We start from the raw sequence: 22,046 nt of genomic DNA on the forward strand, positions 1-22,046 counted from the left end.
ACCCAAGGGCTGCTTATGAAAACTTACAAGACAATTAAATTCTCAATGAAAATATGACACTTTAATCATTTATAAATCAGTGGTTTCCACCTGTCTTTCTGTATTTGTCTTCTTCCTAAATAGAAACAGTCTCAATTAAAGCAGCCCTTTATAAGTGAATAACCATAATTATTTACAGGAAGAAATTTTAGACCAGATTTAATTTAAGATTGAGGATATCACAAAATTTTAAGGAAGCCAAGAGGGACAAGTCAGGATCTAGACACTAGCAACATTTTCCCCTTTTCTCTAAAAAATGTGATATTGGGAGAAGGATAGTAACTATTCTAATTGAAAGGGATTATCTAATTCAAAGGGATTATCCAATAAAATTCAAAGAGATTATCTAACTTGAAATTCAAAAAATCTAATCCAATCTAACTCATATTAACATATTTTCTAATTCAAAGGGATTATCTAATCTAACTTAATCTAATTTAGAGGGATTATCGTTTTTTCAGACCCCCTGGTGTTTGAACAAATTCATGTACAATGATGTTAATTATCTCTTTCCTAAAACATTCTATTTTAGGATTTTAATTTTTTAATCCCTTAAAAAAATTAAACAGAATAAAATCTACATAAAGCATAGGAAAGAAAATACAAAAAGGCTACCCGCTTTAAAAAATAACTTTTTCAATCGGCAAACAATAAATGCTAGAGAGGGTGTGGAGAAAAAGGAACCCTCTTGCATGCACTGTTGGTGGGAATGTAAATTGATACAGCCACTATGGAGAACAGTATGGAGGGTCCTCAAAAAACTAAAAACAGAACTACCATACAACCCAGCAATCTCAGTACTGAGCATATACCCTGAGAAAACCATAATTCAAAAAGAGTCATGTACCACAATGTTCATTGTAGCTCTATTTACAATAGCCAGGACATGGAAGCAACCTAAGTGTCCATCAACAGATGAATGGATAAAGAAGATGTGGCACATATATACAATGGAATAATACTCAGCCATAAAAAGAAACGAAACTGAGTTATTTGTAGTGAGGTGGATGGACCTAGAGTCTGTCATACAGAGTGAAGTAAGTCAGAAAGAGAAAAACAAATACCGTATGCTAACATATACGTATGGAATCTAAAAAAAAAAATGGTTCTGAAGAACCTAGGGGCAGGACAGGAATAAAGATTCAGACATAGAGAATGGACTCGAGGAAACAGGGAGGGGGAAGGGTAAGCTGGGACAAAGTGAGAGAGTGGCATGGACATATATACACTACCAAATGTAAAATCGATAGCTAGTGGGAAGCAGCTACATAGCACAGGGAGATCGGCTCTGTGCTTTGTGACCACCTAGAGGGGTGGGATAGGGAGGGTGGAAGGGAGACGCAAGATGGTGGGGATATGGGAACATATGTATATGCATAGCTGATTCACTTTGTTATACAGCAGAAACTAACACACCAGTGTAAAGCAATTATACTCCAATAAAGACGTTAAAAAAGAAAAATAACTTTTTCCCTTATTTTTCAATATAAGGCCTGAGGCCTTACAAGATGTATTAATAATATGATTCATTCATCTTCTAAGAAATTTTCCATGTCCCAAGGCTGCACTGTATAATCCATTGTTTTCGTTATTTCTTGGCATACAGCTGACTATGAAACTGACCGCTGAACCTTCCTATGTCAAATAGAACTTTCCACTGTGGGAAATTTCTAAAACATTCATATTAAGCTAAGTGGAAATGTCATCATAGTTCAGGAGCAAATATGGTCAGCCAGTACAATTTCTAAACTAGATTCTACACAGGAAAGGCAAAACATTGAACAAAAACAAGTACCAAGCCTACAATGGAGTTTCTGCAAACACTGGACTTAAAGAAAATCAGAAGCAACAATCAGTTTATCAAAGTTATCTGAAAGTTCTTTCAAAAAGATCTAAAAGAAGCGCACTTTTAAGAACTACTCTAACGTCTATCCACTGACCCCTTCTTCTGCTAGATTACAAGGTGGCCTCATTTCTAGTTCTTGTGAAATCAATAGACCATTTAAGTTGCAAGTATCTGTCTAGGGTATGCACTTTCTTATTCAATCTGGTGTTGACAGCAGTAATCAAATTTTGTACATACCACTAGCTCTATTATATAGCTCAACAGCAACTGGCTGCCAGCCTAAGTTTACTCTCATCCAAAAGGAAAGAAAGGAGTGGACCGCAGAATTACAGAACAAATCAGCTGAAACTACAGGAGATGGTGTGGAAGTGAGAGAGTGAAGCAGAGGTATTCAAGACTAATCCTCCTTCCACTGGGGAGACATACACCGGTCACATCAGCACAGCCAAGCCCAGGTCAGCCAACCTTAACCATTAAAGGCAGACATTTTCTTCATTCCCTCTATTATCTGCAAACCCTCTGGGCTTTGAACATCTTATTACAACTGTCCGTCCTAACTACTGAACCTACACCTAAACCTGCAGAGCAGCAGACAAAAGCCAGAGATAAACCACACCCTCCAACACCAGAGAAACCAAACATGAGGGAATACAAGTTACAACACTTCCCATGAACTGTCCAGACACAACTGGCTTCATTTGTAACTCTTCTGTATGCACATAAGATAGGATCAAGACTTTTTCTCGGATCAAAATGTTTTCAATTAATCTTCTGTAAAAACAAAGTCAGCCTTAAAAAAAATTGGGAAGGGGGGGAGAGACCTGACTTTGAAAGTCTACTCAACTTGCATTTTTAGAGTTCAAAATCTCTAAGAAAACCATATTCCTGCTAACAGATATTCTCTTCTTAAAGGGAGCATGGAAGATACCATTTCTTGGTTTCACAAGCAACTTTCTCCTCATTTTTAAAAACTTGAAATAATTTTAGATTTACCCAAAAAGTTGTAAAACTAGTACACAGAGTTTTCATATTCCCTTCACCCAGCTTCTCCAAATGTTATCATCTTACATAACCAGAGTACCATTATTGAAACCAAAAAATTAGCACTGATGCAGTACAATGAACTACTCTAGAGATCTTTATTCAAATTTCTCCAATTGTTCCCTTTTTCTGGTTCATGATTCAATCCCAGATCCTGCACACAAGCAACACTTCAAAAATGTATCCTTTCATTCACTATCTAATGAATGTTTCTGATCCCCCCAAAAGACCTGTTTTCTTTAATGTTGATGAGGTAGTTTCATCATTAACCACTGAGTCTTCCAGGCTAGAAATGTTTATTTCCTCCACAATGTTCTTCATACCTAATCTGTGAGTCTTATCTTGTAAACACAGGTCAAATAGTTTCACAATCCCTTGTCCAAAACCCTTAGACCAGATGTGTTGCCAAATCAGAACTTTTCCGGTTTGAGAAAAGTTACACTGCACATAGGCTATACATTACATTAAAACAAAAACAGCGGGATCCAGGGCAATTTCCCCTAATCAAACACACTAATACTTCTGCAGTAAATATGTGTATTTTATGAGGTGAGTCGGATAAGTAAAGATTGTAAAAGCATGCCAACACTTCAGGTCCAATTTTGCCACCAAATGAGCTCAGGTCAAGCTCGGGTTTTACTATCAAATGAATTACAAAGAAAATATCTTTCAGTTTTTAGAGCTCTTTTTAGCTATTACAACTGCAAATGAGGGAGTGTAGACCTGTACCTATGAAATCCGTGGCCTCATGCATCTCCCACCCACCTTCACACCACATCCTCTTTCACCTCCAATGTTGCCTCTGCCTCCAGGCTCTCTTTACTCCAATTCACCCTCCCACGGAGCCTCCAGATTGGTCTTTCTAAAGTACTTGCAACTCTCTAGCTTCAAAATCCTTAAAGATTTCCCATGCAAAGAAGGAAGTTGGAGTCTAATCTTCTTCATGAAGTTCACAAGGCTCTCCACCAACTGAGCCAACTCCTCTGACTGTAACAGTGCTACACCCAAGAATACAAAAATGAAAAAGGCATAGTCTCCATCCTCAAGAAGCTGCCATTTAGTTCAGTCTCTTGAATATTTTCACCTAAGTAAAAATATAGAATATAGCTTCTCCAATCATCAAAGAACGTATTGGGATTTTTTTTTTAACTCATTCTTTTCTAGCTAAGAAATTCTACCTTAGTTCTTGATCACGTGAAAGATTACTAACAAAATCCAACATGTTGACATGAAAAAGATTTTTCACATGATTCTAACAACACATGTCTAAAAATACTTGCTATGCTACTGTTGCAATTACAAAGAGCGAAAGCCAGGAAAACTTTTCTAAAAACAAGCAAACCCAAAAAAGTAACATCAAAGATAGTATTTAATGGGCTGAATGATTTCTCATGAGATATTGTTTTTCCAAAGCACAAAGATATAAATAAAATCTGAAACCATGCCTTTGTTTCCATATTAGTATACTAATGGAATTGAATGACATTATAACCAACAAAATTATGTTAGAGAGAGCTACACAAAAATCCCCACCATCAAAGAGTTTAGAATTTATCCCAACCACACAAAGGCTGATCTCCAGTGCAGACATTAAGGAACATGCCAACGAAAGAGGAAAGAAATCATATTTTCAGTATTTTAGTTTTGTTTTCTAAGGTGCAAAGATACTTACTTGGAATGATGAATTAAAAGAAAAGTTCCTAGACGTTGTATTTCAAGATAAAATTATAACCTTTCTTACAATTATCTCAGGAAAAGTGCACAAAAGCAGTGAGAGTTAGAGGTAAAGAACACCACCACCAAATCCCATAATGAGGTGGGTAGAGAGAGGTAGTAGGTATACCCGTGCTCTTCCTACACCAAGAGAGGGGAGGAGGGTTCCCTCCCAGGGTGGCCCTCCTCTCACAACAGAGTGTGTGAGTGTGTGAGTGTGTGTGTGTGTGCGCATGCGTGTGCACACATGGCAGGTTTCTCACTGGCAGTGTTGCTTCCAAACAGAAGTGACAACTGGGGCTTCCCTGGTGGCGCAGTGGTTGAGAATCTGCTGGCTAATGCAGGAGACACGGGTTCGAGCCCTGGTCCGGGAAGATCCCACATGCCGCGGAGCAACTGGGCCCGTGAGCCACAACTACTGAGCCTGCGCGTCTGGAGCCTGTGCTCCGCAACAAGAGAGGCCGCGATAGTGAGAGGCCCGCGCACCGCGATGAAGAGTGGCCCCCGCTCGCCGCAACTAGAGAAAGCCCTCGCACAGAAACGAAGACCCAGCACAGCCAAAAATAAATTTTTTTTAAAAAGTGAAGCTCTTTAAAAAAAAAAAAAAGAAGTGACAACTGCCTGGAATGGACAGAGGTGAGGTATCCGGTGGCGGACAGCAATCGTGGTAGAACAGGCCAACACTGCACGGATGCTGAGTGATGCCACTGCTCTGTAAAAGCCAGGATCCAATCTGCCAGGGCCCTGGAACCCTGCAGTGCCTACTGCTTAAGACAGGGGTCCCTGGGACAGCCACTCAGGTAGCAAACACTTCACTCTAGCAGAAGGAAGGAAGGTTATCACCATGGTTCTTCAGGGAGCAGGAATCGTTGTTTAAGGAGACATCAAAAGTGATGAATAAAACTCAAATGCTTTACAAAGAAAGAGAACTTTAAAAACATTACCAAAAAGGAAAGAGAAAGGGAGTAATTTTCCTGAATTTTCTAAATGTTCTGTTTTTATCAATCAGGTGAAAAATAAGTGTTGTCATTTCTCATTTACCTTTGTATTGTCATCCTTTAGCATGGAGCCTGGAACATTGTAAGGACTTAATGAGCATTTACTGAAAGAAGAGACACGAGCTGATGTGGAAGACCAGGACAGTGAGAGGAACCCTGGGCGTCTCTCACACCCAAAGAGCCTACACAACAAGCCCGCCTGATGCAGAAAGGAGGTGTCACGGTCTATGATCCAACCAAAATCAAAAATAGCAGTTCTGGGGACTTCCCTGGTGGCACAGTGGTTAAGAATCTGCCTGCCAGTGCAGGGGACACGGGTTCAGGCCCTGGTCCGGGAAGATCCCACATGCTGCGGAGCAACTAAGCCCACGTGCCACAACTACTGAGCCTGCGCTCTAGAGCTCATGAGCCACAACTACTAAGCCCGCGTGCCACAACTACTGAAGCCCATGCACCTAGAGCCCGTGCTCCGCAACAAAGAGAAGCCACCGCAATGAGAAGCCCACGCACCACAATGAAGGGTAGCCCCTGCTCCCTGCAGCTAGAGAAGGCCCACGCGCAGCAACAAAAACCCAGCGCAGCCAAAAATAAATTAATTAATTAGATTAAAAAATAGCAGTTCTGAGGCAGACCGCAGCATTGCAGAAAGGGACTAGAGAGCTGTGACCAAGTGAGAAGGGTGCTTTTGGGAATGTAAAAGAAGGATTAATTTGGAAATGGAAGTGCTATAAAAGTAGAGGCAATCTCATTGGCAAGCTGCAGGGCTGTGGAGCAAAGATCAGCCAGTGAGTTTTCTTGAAGTGCACCTGCTGCCATTGTGAGGGAAACTTCTCTAGTTCCTAGAAGGTTCCAGAACACTCAAGCTTCATGGGAAGGTGTGAAGAAAAGAAACATGGGGACTATTCTTTGCTGTTAGCAGTAAAAACATCTAGTGGGAGAAGTGACCTAAGAGTCCCATAGGGCACAACAGTCTATGAATCCAGATGTGCCATCCATAACACTTTGTTCCTTGGTCGCCTGCAGTGACAATCTCAATTCAATGTTTCCTGTGGAGCTCTTAGGCCCTTATTCGAATCTGAAGATGTTGGCCACTCATTAGATATGGGTATTAACTGGCGTGAGTCATCTGTATATTCAGCCTGCAGCTGAAACCACACAAAGATAGTCCTGCCTACTAACAGGCACACCCACCCCACTCCCGTGTGTCATATCTCTGGCCATGGCAATGAGACATAATCATCTACTTGTGACAGCTGAGGACTGGGAATGGGGAGAAAATGAAGGATCCAGGCAATAACAAGGCAGAACCAATGCCAAGGAGCTGACCTCGAGTATTTCAGTTCCAGGGTTTCTAGGATGAAACAGTTTCCAAGCAATAACCAGGTGAGGAACAGAGAATGCGAGTAAGGGTTATCGGTCAAGAATTTATGAGCCATGCAACTTAGGAACAAGATTCCTGGGCTCTGGGTCTGTAGGAGCCAGTCAGCTAACTGGTTTACTGAGCGCCTACTCTGTTCCATGCAGTGCAGACAAGAACCCGTTCCCAGGCCAGCAGAGTGAGGCAAGCCCAGTGCTGCAGAGGGTGTGTGTGGTGTTCGCTGTCACTGCCTCGGGGATCAGCCCCTGAGATAGGCCGGGGCCTGCAAAAGGGGGAAGGAGAGGGCAGCGGCTACCAAACAAGGGGGGACTGAACACGACAAAGGCAAGAAATGCACAAACAGCCTGTTATTAACATATTCTAAGAAATGACAGAGAACAGGGAGGAAGATGGGAGGGTGGAACTTGGAAACAATACCAGAAGGTACAAAAGTGAAAACGACGGTGATCCAGAAAGAAGAGGAGAAGAAAGCCAGGCCCTTATTCCAGGGCCTTCCCTGATGGTAAGCAAGCTATTCCACAGTTTGCAGGTTGGGACCATTTATGTACCATTTCACACAAAGCTCCACTTTCCATAAAATCTTTCTCCTCCAGAGAACATCCATGAGTAAATCTCTCTATCTATAAAAGACTTATAAACAGAGCCAATAGAACAAACTTGGTTTTAAATTAGGAATACTGCACTAAAAATGACTTCCCAGAGGTTGCCAAGTTCCAGTAGAGGGCTGGAACTACCAGTGTTTCTACTGGAACAACAGTATGTAATTTGGTCAGTAAAAACTGACCAATTTTAGGGACCTCTGAACTTTAAAGTTCTTTCACATTTATTTTCAAAAGTCTTACAAGTTAAGCTGTGTTGATACCTCAAGTCCTGTTTGAAAAATGAGGTAACTAAGGTTTCATGACACCAAGTAAAACACCATATTCATGCCGTGGGTGTTCTGAACCTCTGAACCAACTCCCTGCCCCAAAGTCTTTCCTCCCATCCCATTGTGGGCCTTCTAGAAGCAGCTTGCTGTCTGTCAACACCACTGCCTGAACCAACGTGAAGCCCAGAGGTTTCAAAGTTATTTTTCTGAGAGTAAGCAATACTATATAATACTTCCTCTCTTCCTCAAAGTCATAGCCAAAAACCATATGAAAGCAAGAGGAAGTACATGTTCCTCAACAGCAATCAGCTTCCAGGTATCAAGTAGCCATAGCAGCTGCACCCCACCCCAGTCCCAACCTCTGGCACAAACACAAGCGGCAGGATCTTGAGGCCTGATATGTCTTTCCACAACAGAATGACAAAAGGCCCTGACACTTCCACTCCCAAGGGCATTAAAACCATAGCCCCGAAGGAACAAGGTGGTTACTTTTCATATGAGTTACTAAACTGAGCCCCTCCACGCCGGAAAGAGGGGGCAGGAAAGGGAAATGAAAGCAAATGACTCTAGGTTCTGGATTTCACATGCAAGACTAGCCAGCAACAGGTGCAGCGTTCCGGTGAAATTAAGACTCTCCAAACGCCTCCCGCCTCCGCAGCACAAAGGGCGCAAGCACAGAAAGCCAACATTAGCAGTGCTGTCAGAAGTGGAAGCCATCATCATCTCCTAGCCAGCAGCAATTCTGAAAAAACAAAAAATTTACCAGACAGTACACAAAATATTTCTCTGCTGACATGAGACTTCTTTCACACTGTCCTCTCCTTAAAACACTTTACTCGAAAATAATTTAAATGTTGGTCATAATAAAATATTTTTTAGTGCTAGTGACTAGCATAGTGCCTGGTATGGAGTAGGTGGGCAATAAACATTTATTGGATGAATGAATGAAACAAGCAGGTAAATTAAAAGTTGCCTTCACAAATAAAGATAACCAAAATCTTACCCTCAGAGTAGGTACGTGTATTTTTCCCCGTTTCTCCAAGAAGGGAACAAAAGGCTGGAATCAGAAGCCAAGAGCAAGAGATATCACAAATAGAAACATATCAGGATTGTGAAAATGACTATACTACCCAAAGCAATCTACAGTTTCAATGCAATCCCTATCAAATTACCAGTGGCATTTTTTACAGAACTAGAACAAAAAATCTTAAAATTTGTATGGAGACACAAAAAACCCCGAATAGCCAAAGCAGTCTTGAGGGAAAAAAACGGAGCTGGAGGAATCAGACTCCCTGACTTCAGATTATACTACAAAGCTACAGTAATCAAGACAATATGGTACTGGCACAAAAACAGAAATATAGGTCAATGGAACAGGATAGAAAGCCCAGAGATAAACTCACGCACCTATGGTCAACTAATCTATGACAAAGGAGGCAAGGATATACAATGGAGAAAAGACAGTCTCTTCAATAAGTGGTGCTGGGAAAACTGGACAGCTACATGTAAAAGAATGAAATTAGAGCACTCCCTAACACCATACACAAAAATAAACTCAAAATGGATTAAACACCTAAATGTAAGGCCAGACACTACAAAACTCTTAGAGGAAAACATAGGTAGAACTCTGTATGACATAAATCACAGCAAGATTCTTTTTGACCCACCTCCTAGAGAAATGGAAATAAAAACAAAAATAAGCAAATGGGACCTAATGAAACTTAGAAGCTTTTGCAGAGCAAAGGAAACTATAAACAAAACAAAAAGACAACCCTCAGAATGGGAGAAAATATTTGCAAACAAATCAACAGACAAAGGATTAATCTCCAAAATATATAAACAGCTCATGCAGCTCAATATTAAAAAAACAAGCAACCCAATCCAAAAATGGGCAGAAGACCTAGATAGACATTTCTCCAAAGAAGACATACAGATGGCCAAGAGGTACATGAAAAGCTGATCAACATCACTAATTATTAGAGAAATGCAAATCAAAACTACAATGAGGTGTCACCTCACACCTGTCAGAACGGGCACCATCAGAAAATCTACAAACAACAAATGCTGGAGAGGGTGTGGAGAAAAGGGAACCCTCTTGCACTGTTGGTGGGAATGTAAATTGATACAGCCACTATGGAGAACAGTATGGAGGTTCCTTAAAAAACTAAAAATAGAACTACCATATGACCCAGCAATCCCACTACTGGGCATATACCCAGAGAAAACCATAATTCAAAAAGACACATGCACCCCAATGTTCACTGCAGCACTATTTACAATAGCCAGGTCATGGAAGCAACCAAAATGCCCATTGACAGACGAATGGATAAAGAAGATGTGGTACATGTATACAAAAAGGAACGAAATTGGGTCATTTGTAGAGACGTGGATGGACCGAGAGACTGTCATACAGAGTGAAGTAAGTCAGAAAGAGAAAAACAAATATCGTATATTAACGCATATATGTGGAATCTAGAAAAATGGTAAGATGAACCAGTTTGCAGGGCAGAAATAGAGACACAGATGTAGAGAACAAACATATGGACACCAAGGGGGGAAAGCGGGGGCGGGGGGGGGGGGTAGTGGGATGAACTGGGAGATTGGGATTGACATGTATGCACTAATATGTATAAAATAGATAACTAATAAGAACCTGCTGTATAAAAAATAAATTAAAAAAAAAAAAGAAAGAAACATATCAGGAAGTGCCAACCACCCCATCCCCTGGCTAAAGCTGAGAAGCCCTGTCTGCCATCCCTTGGGATTAACAGATCTACACAGGGAATTCTCATTTGGAGAAGACCAAATGGGAAAAACAATCATAATCATTTGAGCAATCAGCTTTTGGATTTTCCTTTCATTCAACATGCCATTTCACCTAACAGTTTCCACCTGCCATCACTATAGAATTTACAAAATAAATTTTATTGTATAATCTTTCAACACGATGAAAATAATCTGCTGACAATATGTTATGGAAAATATCTTGTGCTATATGTGACATGTATAAGAAAAATACGAATGTGGGTAAGATGAACCAGAAATGAAGCCATTTTATGAGCAATAAAAACTGACAGAAAAAGTGGAGGAAAATGGCAATTAAATTGAGTCCACAGATGGAGAACGTTTCTTTTACCTCAAGGTAACAAACACCCAAAGGTCTTGAATGAAATTCTTCGCTGAGATCCTAAGTGCCTAGTTAAGAATTACCTCCAACTTCAAGGAATAAACTGGAATAGGAAGTCCATTACAAATATCATTGGTTTTCAAGTGAGGCCTTTTCATTCATTCATTCATCCATTCATTCACCTGCAAGGATCTATCATCCCTACAGGTCAGGCGCTGTGCAAAGCACTATGGGCACACAGGTGAAAATCCTGGTCCCTGCCCTGACGGAGATCACAGTCTGGCGACCTCTTAGCAACAAATTAAACAAAGCAATTAGCATGGTAACAAGTGTGCTGAAGCAAGCAACAGGACGGATGGTAGGAATAACAGGACGAATCTACTTCACATTGGTAGTCAGGGCAGACAACTCAGAAGAGGTGCAATTTAATCCGATGCCCAATTATAGTAGACGGGGCTAGCCAAGAGCTAGGGGAGGTATTCCAGGCAGAGGAAAGAGTCTGTAAAGAGGTGGGTTGCGGAGCTGCACGCTGGCCACTGCTGAGGCGATGGGCAGCGATAGAGGAGGCTAATTTATAAATACGGAAGCGGAAGCGGCATCTCACCAAGCAATTCGCCCAACATGACTTTTCCCTGACACACACTTTCCCCTCGGCCTGGAATCCCTCCCTTCCACACTCTCCTCTGCCATCTCGAAGGTTCCTCCTCTGGGAAACATCCCTTGACTCTCCAGGGAAGAATAAAACTCCAGAAATGAATCCCTCCTAATCCGTGATCCCACGGCACCTAGTACTTGCCACTATTACACCCCCTAACACCCGGCACTGAATCGCTTGTTCAAAAGCCACTAAGCAGAGGTCTTGCTTTATTTGTCTCTGTTTCCCAATAGTCTATCCCGGAATTCGACACCAGCAGACATGCAATAAATAACAAGTGAGTGAGGGAACAAACCGAGACAGAAATGGACAAATGAACGCAGAAGGGCCACCAATGCCAACTCATTACTCTGCCTAGGAGGTTTGGAACAGCACCACCGTTACAACTGATTAACCCATTTATAGTCTGGGCGGGGAGGGCAAGATGATTTCTATCCCCATACGATTTCCATACAACAAACACTTTGGGACAAATCTTCTGGCATCACAGAGCAGTGATGGAATAATGTTCAGAGTGTCGTTAGATATGGGCTCCAATCCATTCACAATCCACAAGCATGCATGAAGTGCCAGGCCAGGTATTAGGCTCGAAAGCTGACAGTGGCTCTGTCCTGTTCCGGAAGATCTACAACTAGCAAGCAGAGCAAATCCTATTTCCAAAATATCGCTAATGACTCACATTGTAAGATTCTTTATACGGAACTAACCTCTTTCATAATATTTTTACAAGAAAATGTTTTTTAAAAAATTCCAAGGTCACCCATAGGACAAAATTATTTAGAATCTGTTGCTCAGTAATTTTCACACTAATTCTTGGCTCACTGAGTCATTCCGAGGTTTCCTTTCTACGACCAATGCACAAAAGTTTAAGGAACCATAACATTCTAAGTGAGTCTTCTTTACCTGCCTGTGACCCTTTGCCGTCCCCATGTGTAGATATGGTTGTCACTTCCATTTCTTGCTGGCTCAGCACGTCCTCCAAAGGTAGTTCAGGTTCACAAACCAACCGTGCATGCTTTCTGAAGTCACAAAGATATGTGGCTGGAGAGTGTGCTTTGCTGGAGTCAAATTTTAAAACCGGGCCAAACAGTGTGGGAATCGTGGGGATAGGAGTCCCTCCCCAACTGGCCTGACCAGAATGGTTGCATTCCTGCCCCGTGACACAGCCCAATCCCCTTCTACTCCATCTGAGCCTCTGCCAGGCTGTGGAGCCTGTCGCCTTAAAATCCAGACGTGCAACAACACTTACCTACTTAGGAATAGCCAGGTAAGGAAGGCATATGCATTTCTACAAACACAGAGGAGCCTAGCGCTTCCTCAGTTCTCCTGAGTTTGTTCTTACATTTGTGCCAAATGAAAACGTGGGTGAGGAATAATGTTTAGGAATTAAACGATAAAAAATGTTCTTAAGTGTCCAGCTCTTGCAAGAGAGCTTGTTCTCATAAATTTTACAATTTTTCAACCTATATACTCTAAACTAATCTCTAAGGCTTTTAGAGATCTAGCCATTAATACACTAAATAATACATGCTGTCAAGCTAAAAGGTAAACTCTGCCTCTTCAATCAGGAGTAAAAACACTACCGAGTGAAATACAAACTGCATCTTTTTGCCAACCTCAACGCACAGCCCTCTTCTCACTTCATTCCCAATCACTGCCCTCATCCAGGTTTTCCGTGGGCCAAGCTCCACCCTCAGCCAACACCCGAGTGTCGACTTAAATCTGGCTTCCTTAAGGAGGCCTTCCCTCACCACTAGAGCCCAGCCCAGGCCCCGTGAAGCCCCCTCATGATGCACTATCACAGTACTGCAGGACATTTATCCCCTAAGCTATGAAACAACTCTTTGTATATTCTGCAGTTTGGTGTCTGTTTCTTCTACTAGTCTACACACTGCAGAGGCCGGCCACCAACACTGAGTGTTCATCAGTTTTGTTGACCATGCCCAGTACAGTGCCTGGCCTGGGGAGGGGCCACGCAACAAAGAGTTATTTCCACTTCAAGTTGTCGTCTCTGTAAAATTACTTTTAACACAAGTATCATATCATATCGCTTATATGTGGAATCTAAAAAAATTGTACAAATGAACTTATTTACAAAACAGAAACAGAGTCACAGATGTAGAAAACAAACTTATGGTTACCAGGGGGTAAATAAGGGAGGGAATAAACTGGGAGATTGGGATTGATATATACACACTATTATATATAAAATAGATAACTAATAAGGACCTACTGTATAGCACAGGGAACTCCTCTGAAGACTCTGTAACGGCCTATATGGGAAAAGAATCTAAAAAAGAGTGGATATATGTATATGTATAACTGATTTACTTTGCTGTACACCTGAAACTAACACAACATTGTAAAGCAACTATATTCCAATAGGGACTTCCCTGGTGGTGCAGTGGTTAAGAATCCACCTGCCAACGCAGGGGACACAGGTTCGAGCCCTGGTCCGGAAAGATCCCACATGCCGGGGAGCAACAAGCCCAGTGCACCACAACTACTGAGCCTGCACTCTAGAGCCCGCGAGCCACAACTACTGAGCCCACGTGCGGCAACTACTGAAGCCCACGGGCCTAGAGCCCGTGCTCCCCAACAAGAGAAGCCACCGCAATGAGAAGCCCGCGCACCACAAAGAGTAGCCCCCGCTCGCGGCAATCCTAGAAAAAGCCCGCGCACAGCAATGAAGACCCAACGCAGCCAATAATTAATTAATTAATTTTTTAAAAAAAGAAATATAACGTGAAGCCCATATGTGCTTTAAAAAGAAAAAAAACTATACTTCAATAAAAAAAAATTCCCAAAATTAAAAAAAATTAAAAACTTAAAAAAAAAAATTTGTCTAGATTCACCAAACTACCAAAGGGTGTCCATGGGCAAAAAAGGAAGGGATGTGATGATAAAGAATAAAAACCCTAATCTATACCCTCATCATAAGATATAAACATTTGATGAATCGAGGAACACTTATATTCTGTTTTTAATGCATTGAACTTATTTTTACTCACTGGGAAAATGAATAAAACGCTTCTAAAGGAAAGATGATTTAAAATAAACAGAATTATTAAATTAAGAAGTTATTTTTTATAATAAATAAAAATATGTATTTCAGTAGTTTTAGTATAAAACAACTTTTAAAGAAGAAATTCTCAAGGGACGTTCACAAGTTTAATAGTTACTGTACGGTTTAGCTAACAGATATCCTTGACATATTCTTTCTTTTGAGATATACTCGACATATAACATTACATTAGTTTTAAGTGTACAGCACAAATAATTGATATATGTATGTACTACAAAATGATTACCACAATAAAAAGTTTAGTTACCATCCATCACCACACGCACCTTACAATTTTTTTTCTTGTGATAAGAATTTCAAGATCTACTCTCTTATCAACTTTCAAATACACAATACAGTATTTTTAACTAGAGTCACCATACTGTGCGTTAAATCTCCAGAATTTATTTTTGTAGCTTTTGACCACCTTCCTCCATCTACCCCACCCCCAACACCCTGCCCCTGTAATCACCAATCTGTTCTCTGTATCTTTGAGTTCAGATGGGGGTTTTTTTCTTTCTTTTTTTTTTAGATTCCACATATAAGTGAGATCACACAGTATTTGTCCCCCTCTGTCTGACTTATTTCACTTCGCATAATGCCCTCAAGGTTTACCCATGTTGTCACAAATGACAGGATTTCCTTCGTTTTTATGGCTGAATAATATTCATATATATATATATATCCCATCTTCTTTATTTATGTGTCAGTAGACATTTAGGTTGTTTCTGTGTCTTGGCTATTGTCAAAAATGCTACAAAGAACATGGGGGTGCAGATATCTCTTGGAGATACTGATTTCATTTCCTTTGGATATATTCCCAGTGGAATTGCTAGATCATATGGCAGTTCTGTTTTTAATTTTGGGGGGAACCTCCATACTGTTTTCCATAGTGGCTGCATCAATTTACATTCCCACCAACAGTGCACAAGGGTTCTCTTTTCTCCACCTCATCACCAACAGTTATTATTTCTTGTCTTTATGATAACAGCCATTCTAACAGGTTTGAGATATCTTACTGTGGTTTTGATCTGCATTTCCCTGATAATTAGTGATGTTGAGCACCATTTCAATGTATTCTTGATAATGATGAAACTTCTCCAACTTTCTTCCAGAAAGACTCATCTTTGAGCCACTAAGCCCCTGGGGTTTGCAAAGTAAGGACACTAGGCAGGTAGGATTACAAAACATATCACACTCCAACTTCTACCAGGTGTTTCCATAGTTACAACCTACCAATTGAAGGTTCACCTCATCTTATTTCTATAACAGCTCTGTGAGAATATGCACATACCCTCCAGAAGAAGTAACAGAGTAATCATTAACACACTTACCATGAGTTGCTTTAATCAGCCAACCATTAATACCCACAGCACTCCAATAAAAAAAGGGAGCTCTGGAAGAGGGCAGGCCTGGATGGAGTCAGAAGGCCCATGAACAACATCTAAGGGCTGGGTCAGTGGAAAAAGGTTCAGAGAAGGTGCAAAAGTCCAATTTTGCATGAACCTTGATGGCAGCCAGAAGGTCCCAGCTGCACTGTAAAGATTGCTCTGGAAGACTAAACACCACAGCTTTTCTTTCACACAAATTACTTCTCAGTCTCCCCCACCAAAAGGAAAATAATGGGAAAGAACAGTCCTTGCGCCCCTGCTCTGTTGTTCCTTCTCCTGTTTCCCCTCTCTCTCACCCTCTCCCTGTTTATGCTAAAACTGAAGACTTCAAGCCCAAGATCTGCCTGCTTTAATCCACAAGCACATGTCACATCTCTTTCAGGAAATTAACAAAACCCCCTAACACAGTAAATATAAACCTAAAATCCTTCAAGAAGTCCACACACCCCACCCTGCCCACCAGAATATTTCCTGGAAATCTGTCTCTTTTCAGACACAAATCCATCAGACAACCAACAACAACGAAATGAGATTTGAAGGAAAGTGAGTAAAACATTTCCCTGAAGTCCAGGTAGCCCAGAGAAGCAGAAAGAACACTGAGTCTGGGGCCGTGGTGTAATCCTGGGAAAGTCATCTCCCCCGCCATCCTTGAATGAATTTTGTCAATTATCAGGCAACAGAAGTGGACTAGATGGTCCCATAAGGCATCTTCCAGCTCTAAAATTCTGTAAATGTCCATGTTACCACAACAGCCATCCATGGTTACAAGGGAGAGGGAAGAGCCGAAGGAAGCCACTTACCTCTAAAAATGATTTCTAAGTCAGAAAATGCTGCAAAGAGACCATTTCAGCTTGAAGGTCTGCATGCTCTTAGTGTTTATTTAAAAAGTTCGGGGGCTTCCCTGGTGGCGCAGTGGTTGAGAGTCTGCCTGCCAGTGCGGGGGACACGGGTTCGAGCCCTGGTCTGGGAAGATCCCACGTGCCGCGGAGCAACTGGGCCCGTGAGCCACAACTACTGAGCCTGCGCGTCTGGAGCCTGTGCTCCGCAACAAGAGAGGATGCAATAGTGAGAGGCCCGCGCACCACGATGAGGAGTGGCCCCTGCTTGCCGCAACTAGAGAAAGCCCTGGCACAGAAAACGAAGACCCAACACAGCCAAAAATGAATAAATAAATAAATTAAAAATAAAGGAATTACTTTAAAAAAAAAAAAAAGTCCCATTCCTTACATTTGTGTTCCATTACAACCACAACCTGTGCAATGTCTAACAGAAAATCTTCCCATAAACACTAGCAACATGGGAAGTATGTGGTTGCAATGTGAGAAGCTTGTCTCAAAATAATCTGGATATTTGCAATTCACATGCACGATAAATGATTTCGAAAGCCACGAAGCTTGTCAGGCCTGGCAGAAGCTATAGAAAATGTTAGGATAACCATACCTAACGGCAGCAAGAAATCAGGTGCTGAGAAAAGACAGTGACTAAAAAAATTTAGGGGACCATACTACTTCCGGGATTGCCAAAGAGTAATATTGTGTCGCATCTTCTATCTTGTCAATAAATTTTTTCAACAAAATGATTTCCAAAGTAAATCTCTCATTACGTATTTATCAATTTTTACCAAAGTAATAAAAGCACATCGTTTTTTAAATCAGATAGGACTACAACAAAATGCAGTAGTCCTGCTTCAGTCTTGCTTTCAAGAGGCTGCCCCCTTTCATCTATCTGTTATCTATTCTGACATTCATTTATACATTTCTAAATACTAAGTTTACACTGCTCTTTTCTGATTGTCAGACATTATTTACAGAATGTTTATTATAGTGAATAAGAACTTAACTCTCTTATATTCAATCTCTCAGTTTCTGATATCATACTTTTCATTTCCAAGATGATCTCTTATTCTCTGAATCTGATTTTTTATAGCATTTTCTTGTTTCAAAGATGCAATTATTTTCCCACATCTCTGATAGATATAATATTATGTACCGTTTTTCTCTGTTTCCCCTAAGTTCCTTTTTCCTGTTGTTTGGGTGTGGCCTTAATGACAGAGGCTTTCCCCCAACATCTGACTCCTGGCTGCCCCTCACATTTCAAAATGAGGCAGTCAAATACTCAAGTTCTATGAGCTTGGGTGTCACCTGCCAACTGCTGAGCTCAAAGTAGGTCATCAAATTCCATGCTGTGACTATACTATACTCCCAAGAAAAGCATCCTCTGATTGGGGCTGGGGTGAGCTTCAGGAATTCTGATGTCCCTTCATCTTCCTGCTGTCAGACCAGAACCTCACCATCCCCCCTGGGACAGGGATCCCAAGGCAGAGTTCAATTTGTCCAGAGAATGTATAAATCTCTGTTCTCCTGTGCAGGAGGGGATGAAGGGGAAAGATCTGGGAGTCAAAGTACACAGTTTACAGTTTTTAGCTCCAAACTTGTTCCACTTGCCCTGACCCAACCTCAGACTGTGCTGGTGACTCTTAAGTCAGGGTGCTTTCCAAGTCTGGGAGGTGCTTCAGGAGGCCTCTGGCTGCCACCCCCTGCTCTGGTCCCCTCAGCAGTCACCACTCTACCATCATCCTCCAACACGTGATGCCTCAGCCACACACAGCGACCTTGTCTCCACTTTCCCTTGGCCACGTAAGTTTATTCATTTTTTGCCTTTCGTGGCAACTCTAGTGCTATGACTGCAGTAGCAATGATAAATACATATGTACTCTTTCACTTCTAACTACAAGTTCTGCTCTCTTCAATTTATCCTTAGGAAGACTCCTAAAATGGTCTTATTACCATGAGCTGGGCACTGGTTGCACATGGCAGTAGGGTGCAGGAAAGACCTGTCTCTTGCAATCTCTAATTCCAAAATACAATCTTGCGGAATATGTTAAAGTCAAACCACACTTTGTACAGTAGTATCTGTAACATCAGATGTAACTGTCAGTTAATTATTCTCTTCATGATTGGGCCCAATTTGGAATTGGAATTCAATATTTACAATACAATACAGTAACTTCATATGTAATGAAATTTTATAGTTATAGTATAAAATTACTTTTTACTTAATCTTCAAATGTGAAATTTTACTTTACACTTAGTAATTCAATCCAGCCAAATTACAGCTGCTATTTGGGGACCTCAGTGCCGACTGACTGTGTGTATTGAAAATACTAAACTGCCTTAAAACTTCTTTTAAAATTCAAATGAATTTTATCTCTGAAAATGTATGCTAAAATAAACACAGAAACTCAGTTCATATTTATTAAAGAAAAAAATCTATAACTGTATTAAGTATATCATTAATAATGAAAGAAAAAACACCCGATGTAGATGTTCCTATAACCCAAATGCTCAGGGCCTCACAGAACTGCAAATATGCTTTAAAACACAGAAGGCAATTCCCATAATAGTAACATGCTGAAATACAGAAATAATTACTCAGTACTTTCCTTTGGACTAGAAAGAACTTCTCAGCCGGATGTCGATATTTCCCTACAAAACCCAGTGAAACTGACTGTGGCTACCTAAGGAGGATAGAAACTTCTCAAGCTAAGAAAGGTAAGGTTTTCCAGCATATTCATAAAATTGCAAACTTCTGCCTAAAACACTTGGTTTAGAAGCTCACGTACAGCCAGTCTGATTAAGCCACTGGAAGTCATGGAAGCTCGTAGAAAATATTTTACCAACGTTGTGAAATATCTCTAATGTATCACAAAAAGATACTAAGTGATGAAAGAAAGCAAGAAATGTAATAACATGTTCTTTCCTTTATTTCCTTTAAACCTTTATGTTTCTGAGATAGCAGAAGTTAAAAATTAACGTTAACTGTTACTGACTTCAAACTTTAAAGCAAAGTAAGTATTAATGTTGTGCTCCGTGGATTCTGATCCAGGAATATTTAATACCCCCTAACATTCAAAACAGTGTATCTCAAAAATGTATTTCCTTGCTCTTTTCTATCACATCATTAGAGTGGGAGGATCTTTCTGCTCTCATTCAAACGATAATAATTGTGTCAATTATAATAATCAATTACTCTTGATAAGAGGAATGGAGATGAATGATACTAAAATATTTACGAATAATATTTACAGTATTTAATCCACAATTTACCTGGTGGTTATGACAATTTAATGGCCTACTGAAGTAAGTATAATCAATCCAATCACCAAATTTAAAAATTACTAAGGTTCCTTCTTTCCATCTTTGTTCCGTAAATGTGGGAATTAGTCCTCGAGTTCCTAGGCAAGCCCAAATAGTGCCACTCTCTACATCTTAGCAGAATTTACCTTCTAAAAAAGTCAAAATCAAATACTCCCTACACATCTTCCTACATCCTAAACCTAAGGTATTCTACTTGTTAATCCTTTATACAGGTATTCAGTCCCTATGTGTCAAGCATCCTTCAAGGCAGTGACGTAAAATGGTCCATGAAATCCTGTTTCTTTTTCTCCAGCACCAAGATATCAGTCTCATTTAATGAGTTCCTGTGTGGAAAACATTTCCAAGTTAGTTTCTTTAATTTCCAATACCTAATAAGGAAAGATAAAAGCCTTACATGATGAGTCACAACAGTGAGTTTGGTGGTTGAAATAAATTCCTGGACCACAAAGTTACCTGCAGGGCCACTGTGAAAGGCCACTCACAGACTTTTGGGGATTAGCTGATACAGGTTCCCAGGTGAGGAACAGTAAATCTAGTGGACACACTTGCTGCATGCTCACTAATGCAGGACGAAATGCAGGGAGTCACAAAGATGTTTGTCACATAAACATCCAGACAACTAAACTCTCTACTTAACAAACAGAAACAGCCAAATCCCAAACAAAGGCCCATATATGCTATGAAACACAAACAAGGTTCCATTTTTTAAATTACAGTTGACCCCTGAAAAAGGTAGGGGTTAATCCAAGTATAATTTACAGCTGCCCTGCCATGTCCATGGTTCCTCTGCATCTGGGGATTCAACCAACCATCCAGTCGTGTAGCACTGCAGTATTTTCTATTAGAAATATCCATGTATAACTAGCCCCACACAGTTCAAACCAGCACTGTCCAAAGGTCAACTGTATATTGTTCTTAGATTTTCTTGTAGTAAGATAATTTTGGACTTCTTTACTATGATTATCATTTGTTTGGTGTTAAGGACTAAGCACTGAGAAGTACTACAGAGTAGTGATTTAGACTGTGGCACAGCTACTTGGGTTTAGATTCTAGCTCTGCCACTCACTACCTGTGCTATGTTGGGTAAATTACTTATCCTCTCTGTGCCTTGGTTTCCTCACTGTAAAATGGGAATAATAACAGAAGTGCCACTTTCATAATGCTGTTTTGAGAATTAAATAAATTCATGTGTGTGTGTCCATATGTATATACACATATATGTGTGTACAAACACATATGGGTGTTTGTGTAAATAAATAATATTAAAACAGTTAAACAGCAGCTGGCATAGGAAGCAGGCAAAAACCATTAAGCTACTCTCCTTGTTACTGCAATGCTTCTTATACACCAAACTTTTCACATGGTATTTCAGATTAAAGTTAGGCAAACACTAAACATGGGCAAATGTATTTAATACAATGAGACAGAGATTATTTAAAATTATCAGCTGACTCCAAACATCTGTGCCCATACAGCCGTCCATACACGGTAAGCTTATTTGAGTGCTTTCAACCAGCACCTTCCCCTGCTCCATCCCCATCAGCAGAAAAAGGTCATAAGAGAATATGGTAAACAAAGCACAAGGAGCATCTCGGAGTTGAGAAAGTACTCAACAGATTTTAAAAAGCTGACTCGGGTGAATGTTCCCAGTAGTAAATGAGGCTTACGCGAGTCCATCATCAACCTGAATGCTAATATTTCACACCCAGACTAAAAGGAAGGGCTGAAAAATAGAGTGAGTGGCACTAATTGTTTTGATTAATGTTTTT

General features: G+C 40.6%; 1 protein-coding gene across 4 annotated transcripts in view; it reads right to left on the reverse strand.

The window, feature by feature from the left end:
* UTRN (utrophin) overlaps window positions 1–22,046 on the reverse strand; it is a 501,645-nt gene that overhangs the window by 443,747 nt on the left and 35,852 nt on the right. The window contains exon 1 of one of the 4 annotated variants that reach the window (XM_059941062.1): window positions 12,569–12,715. The exons of the other annotated variants lie outside the window; for them this stretch is intronic. Coding sequence (XP_059797045.1) covers window positions 12,569–12,620 — 52 coding nt within the window. The 5' untranslated portion in view covers window positions 12,621–12,715. Of the gene's footprint in view, window positions 1–12,568; window positions 12,716–22,046 lie in introns of those variants that run through there. 4 annotated transcript variants of the gene reach the window in all.

The sequence above is a fragment of the Balaenoptera ricei genome, chromosome 12 (assembly GCF_028023285.1).
Source record: "Balaenoptera ricei isolate mBalRic1 chromosome 12, mBalRic1.hap2, whole genome shotgun sequence".
In the NCBI taxonomy this organism is placed as follows: Eukaryota; Metazoa; Chordata; class Mammalia; order Artiodactyla; family Balaenopteridae; genus Balaenoptera; species Balaenoptera ricei.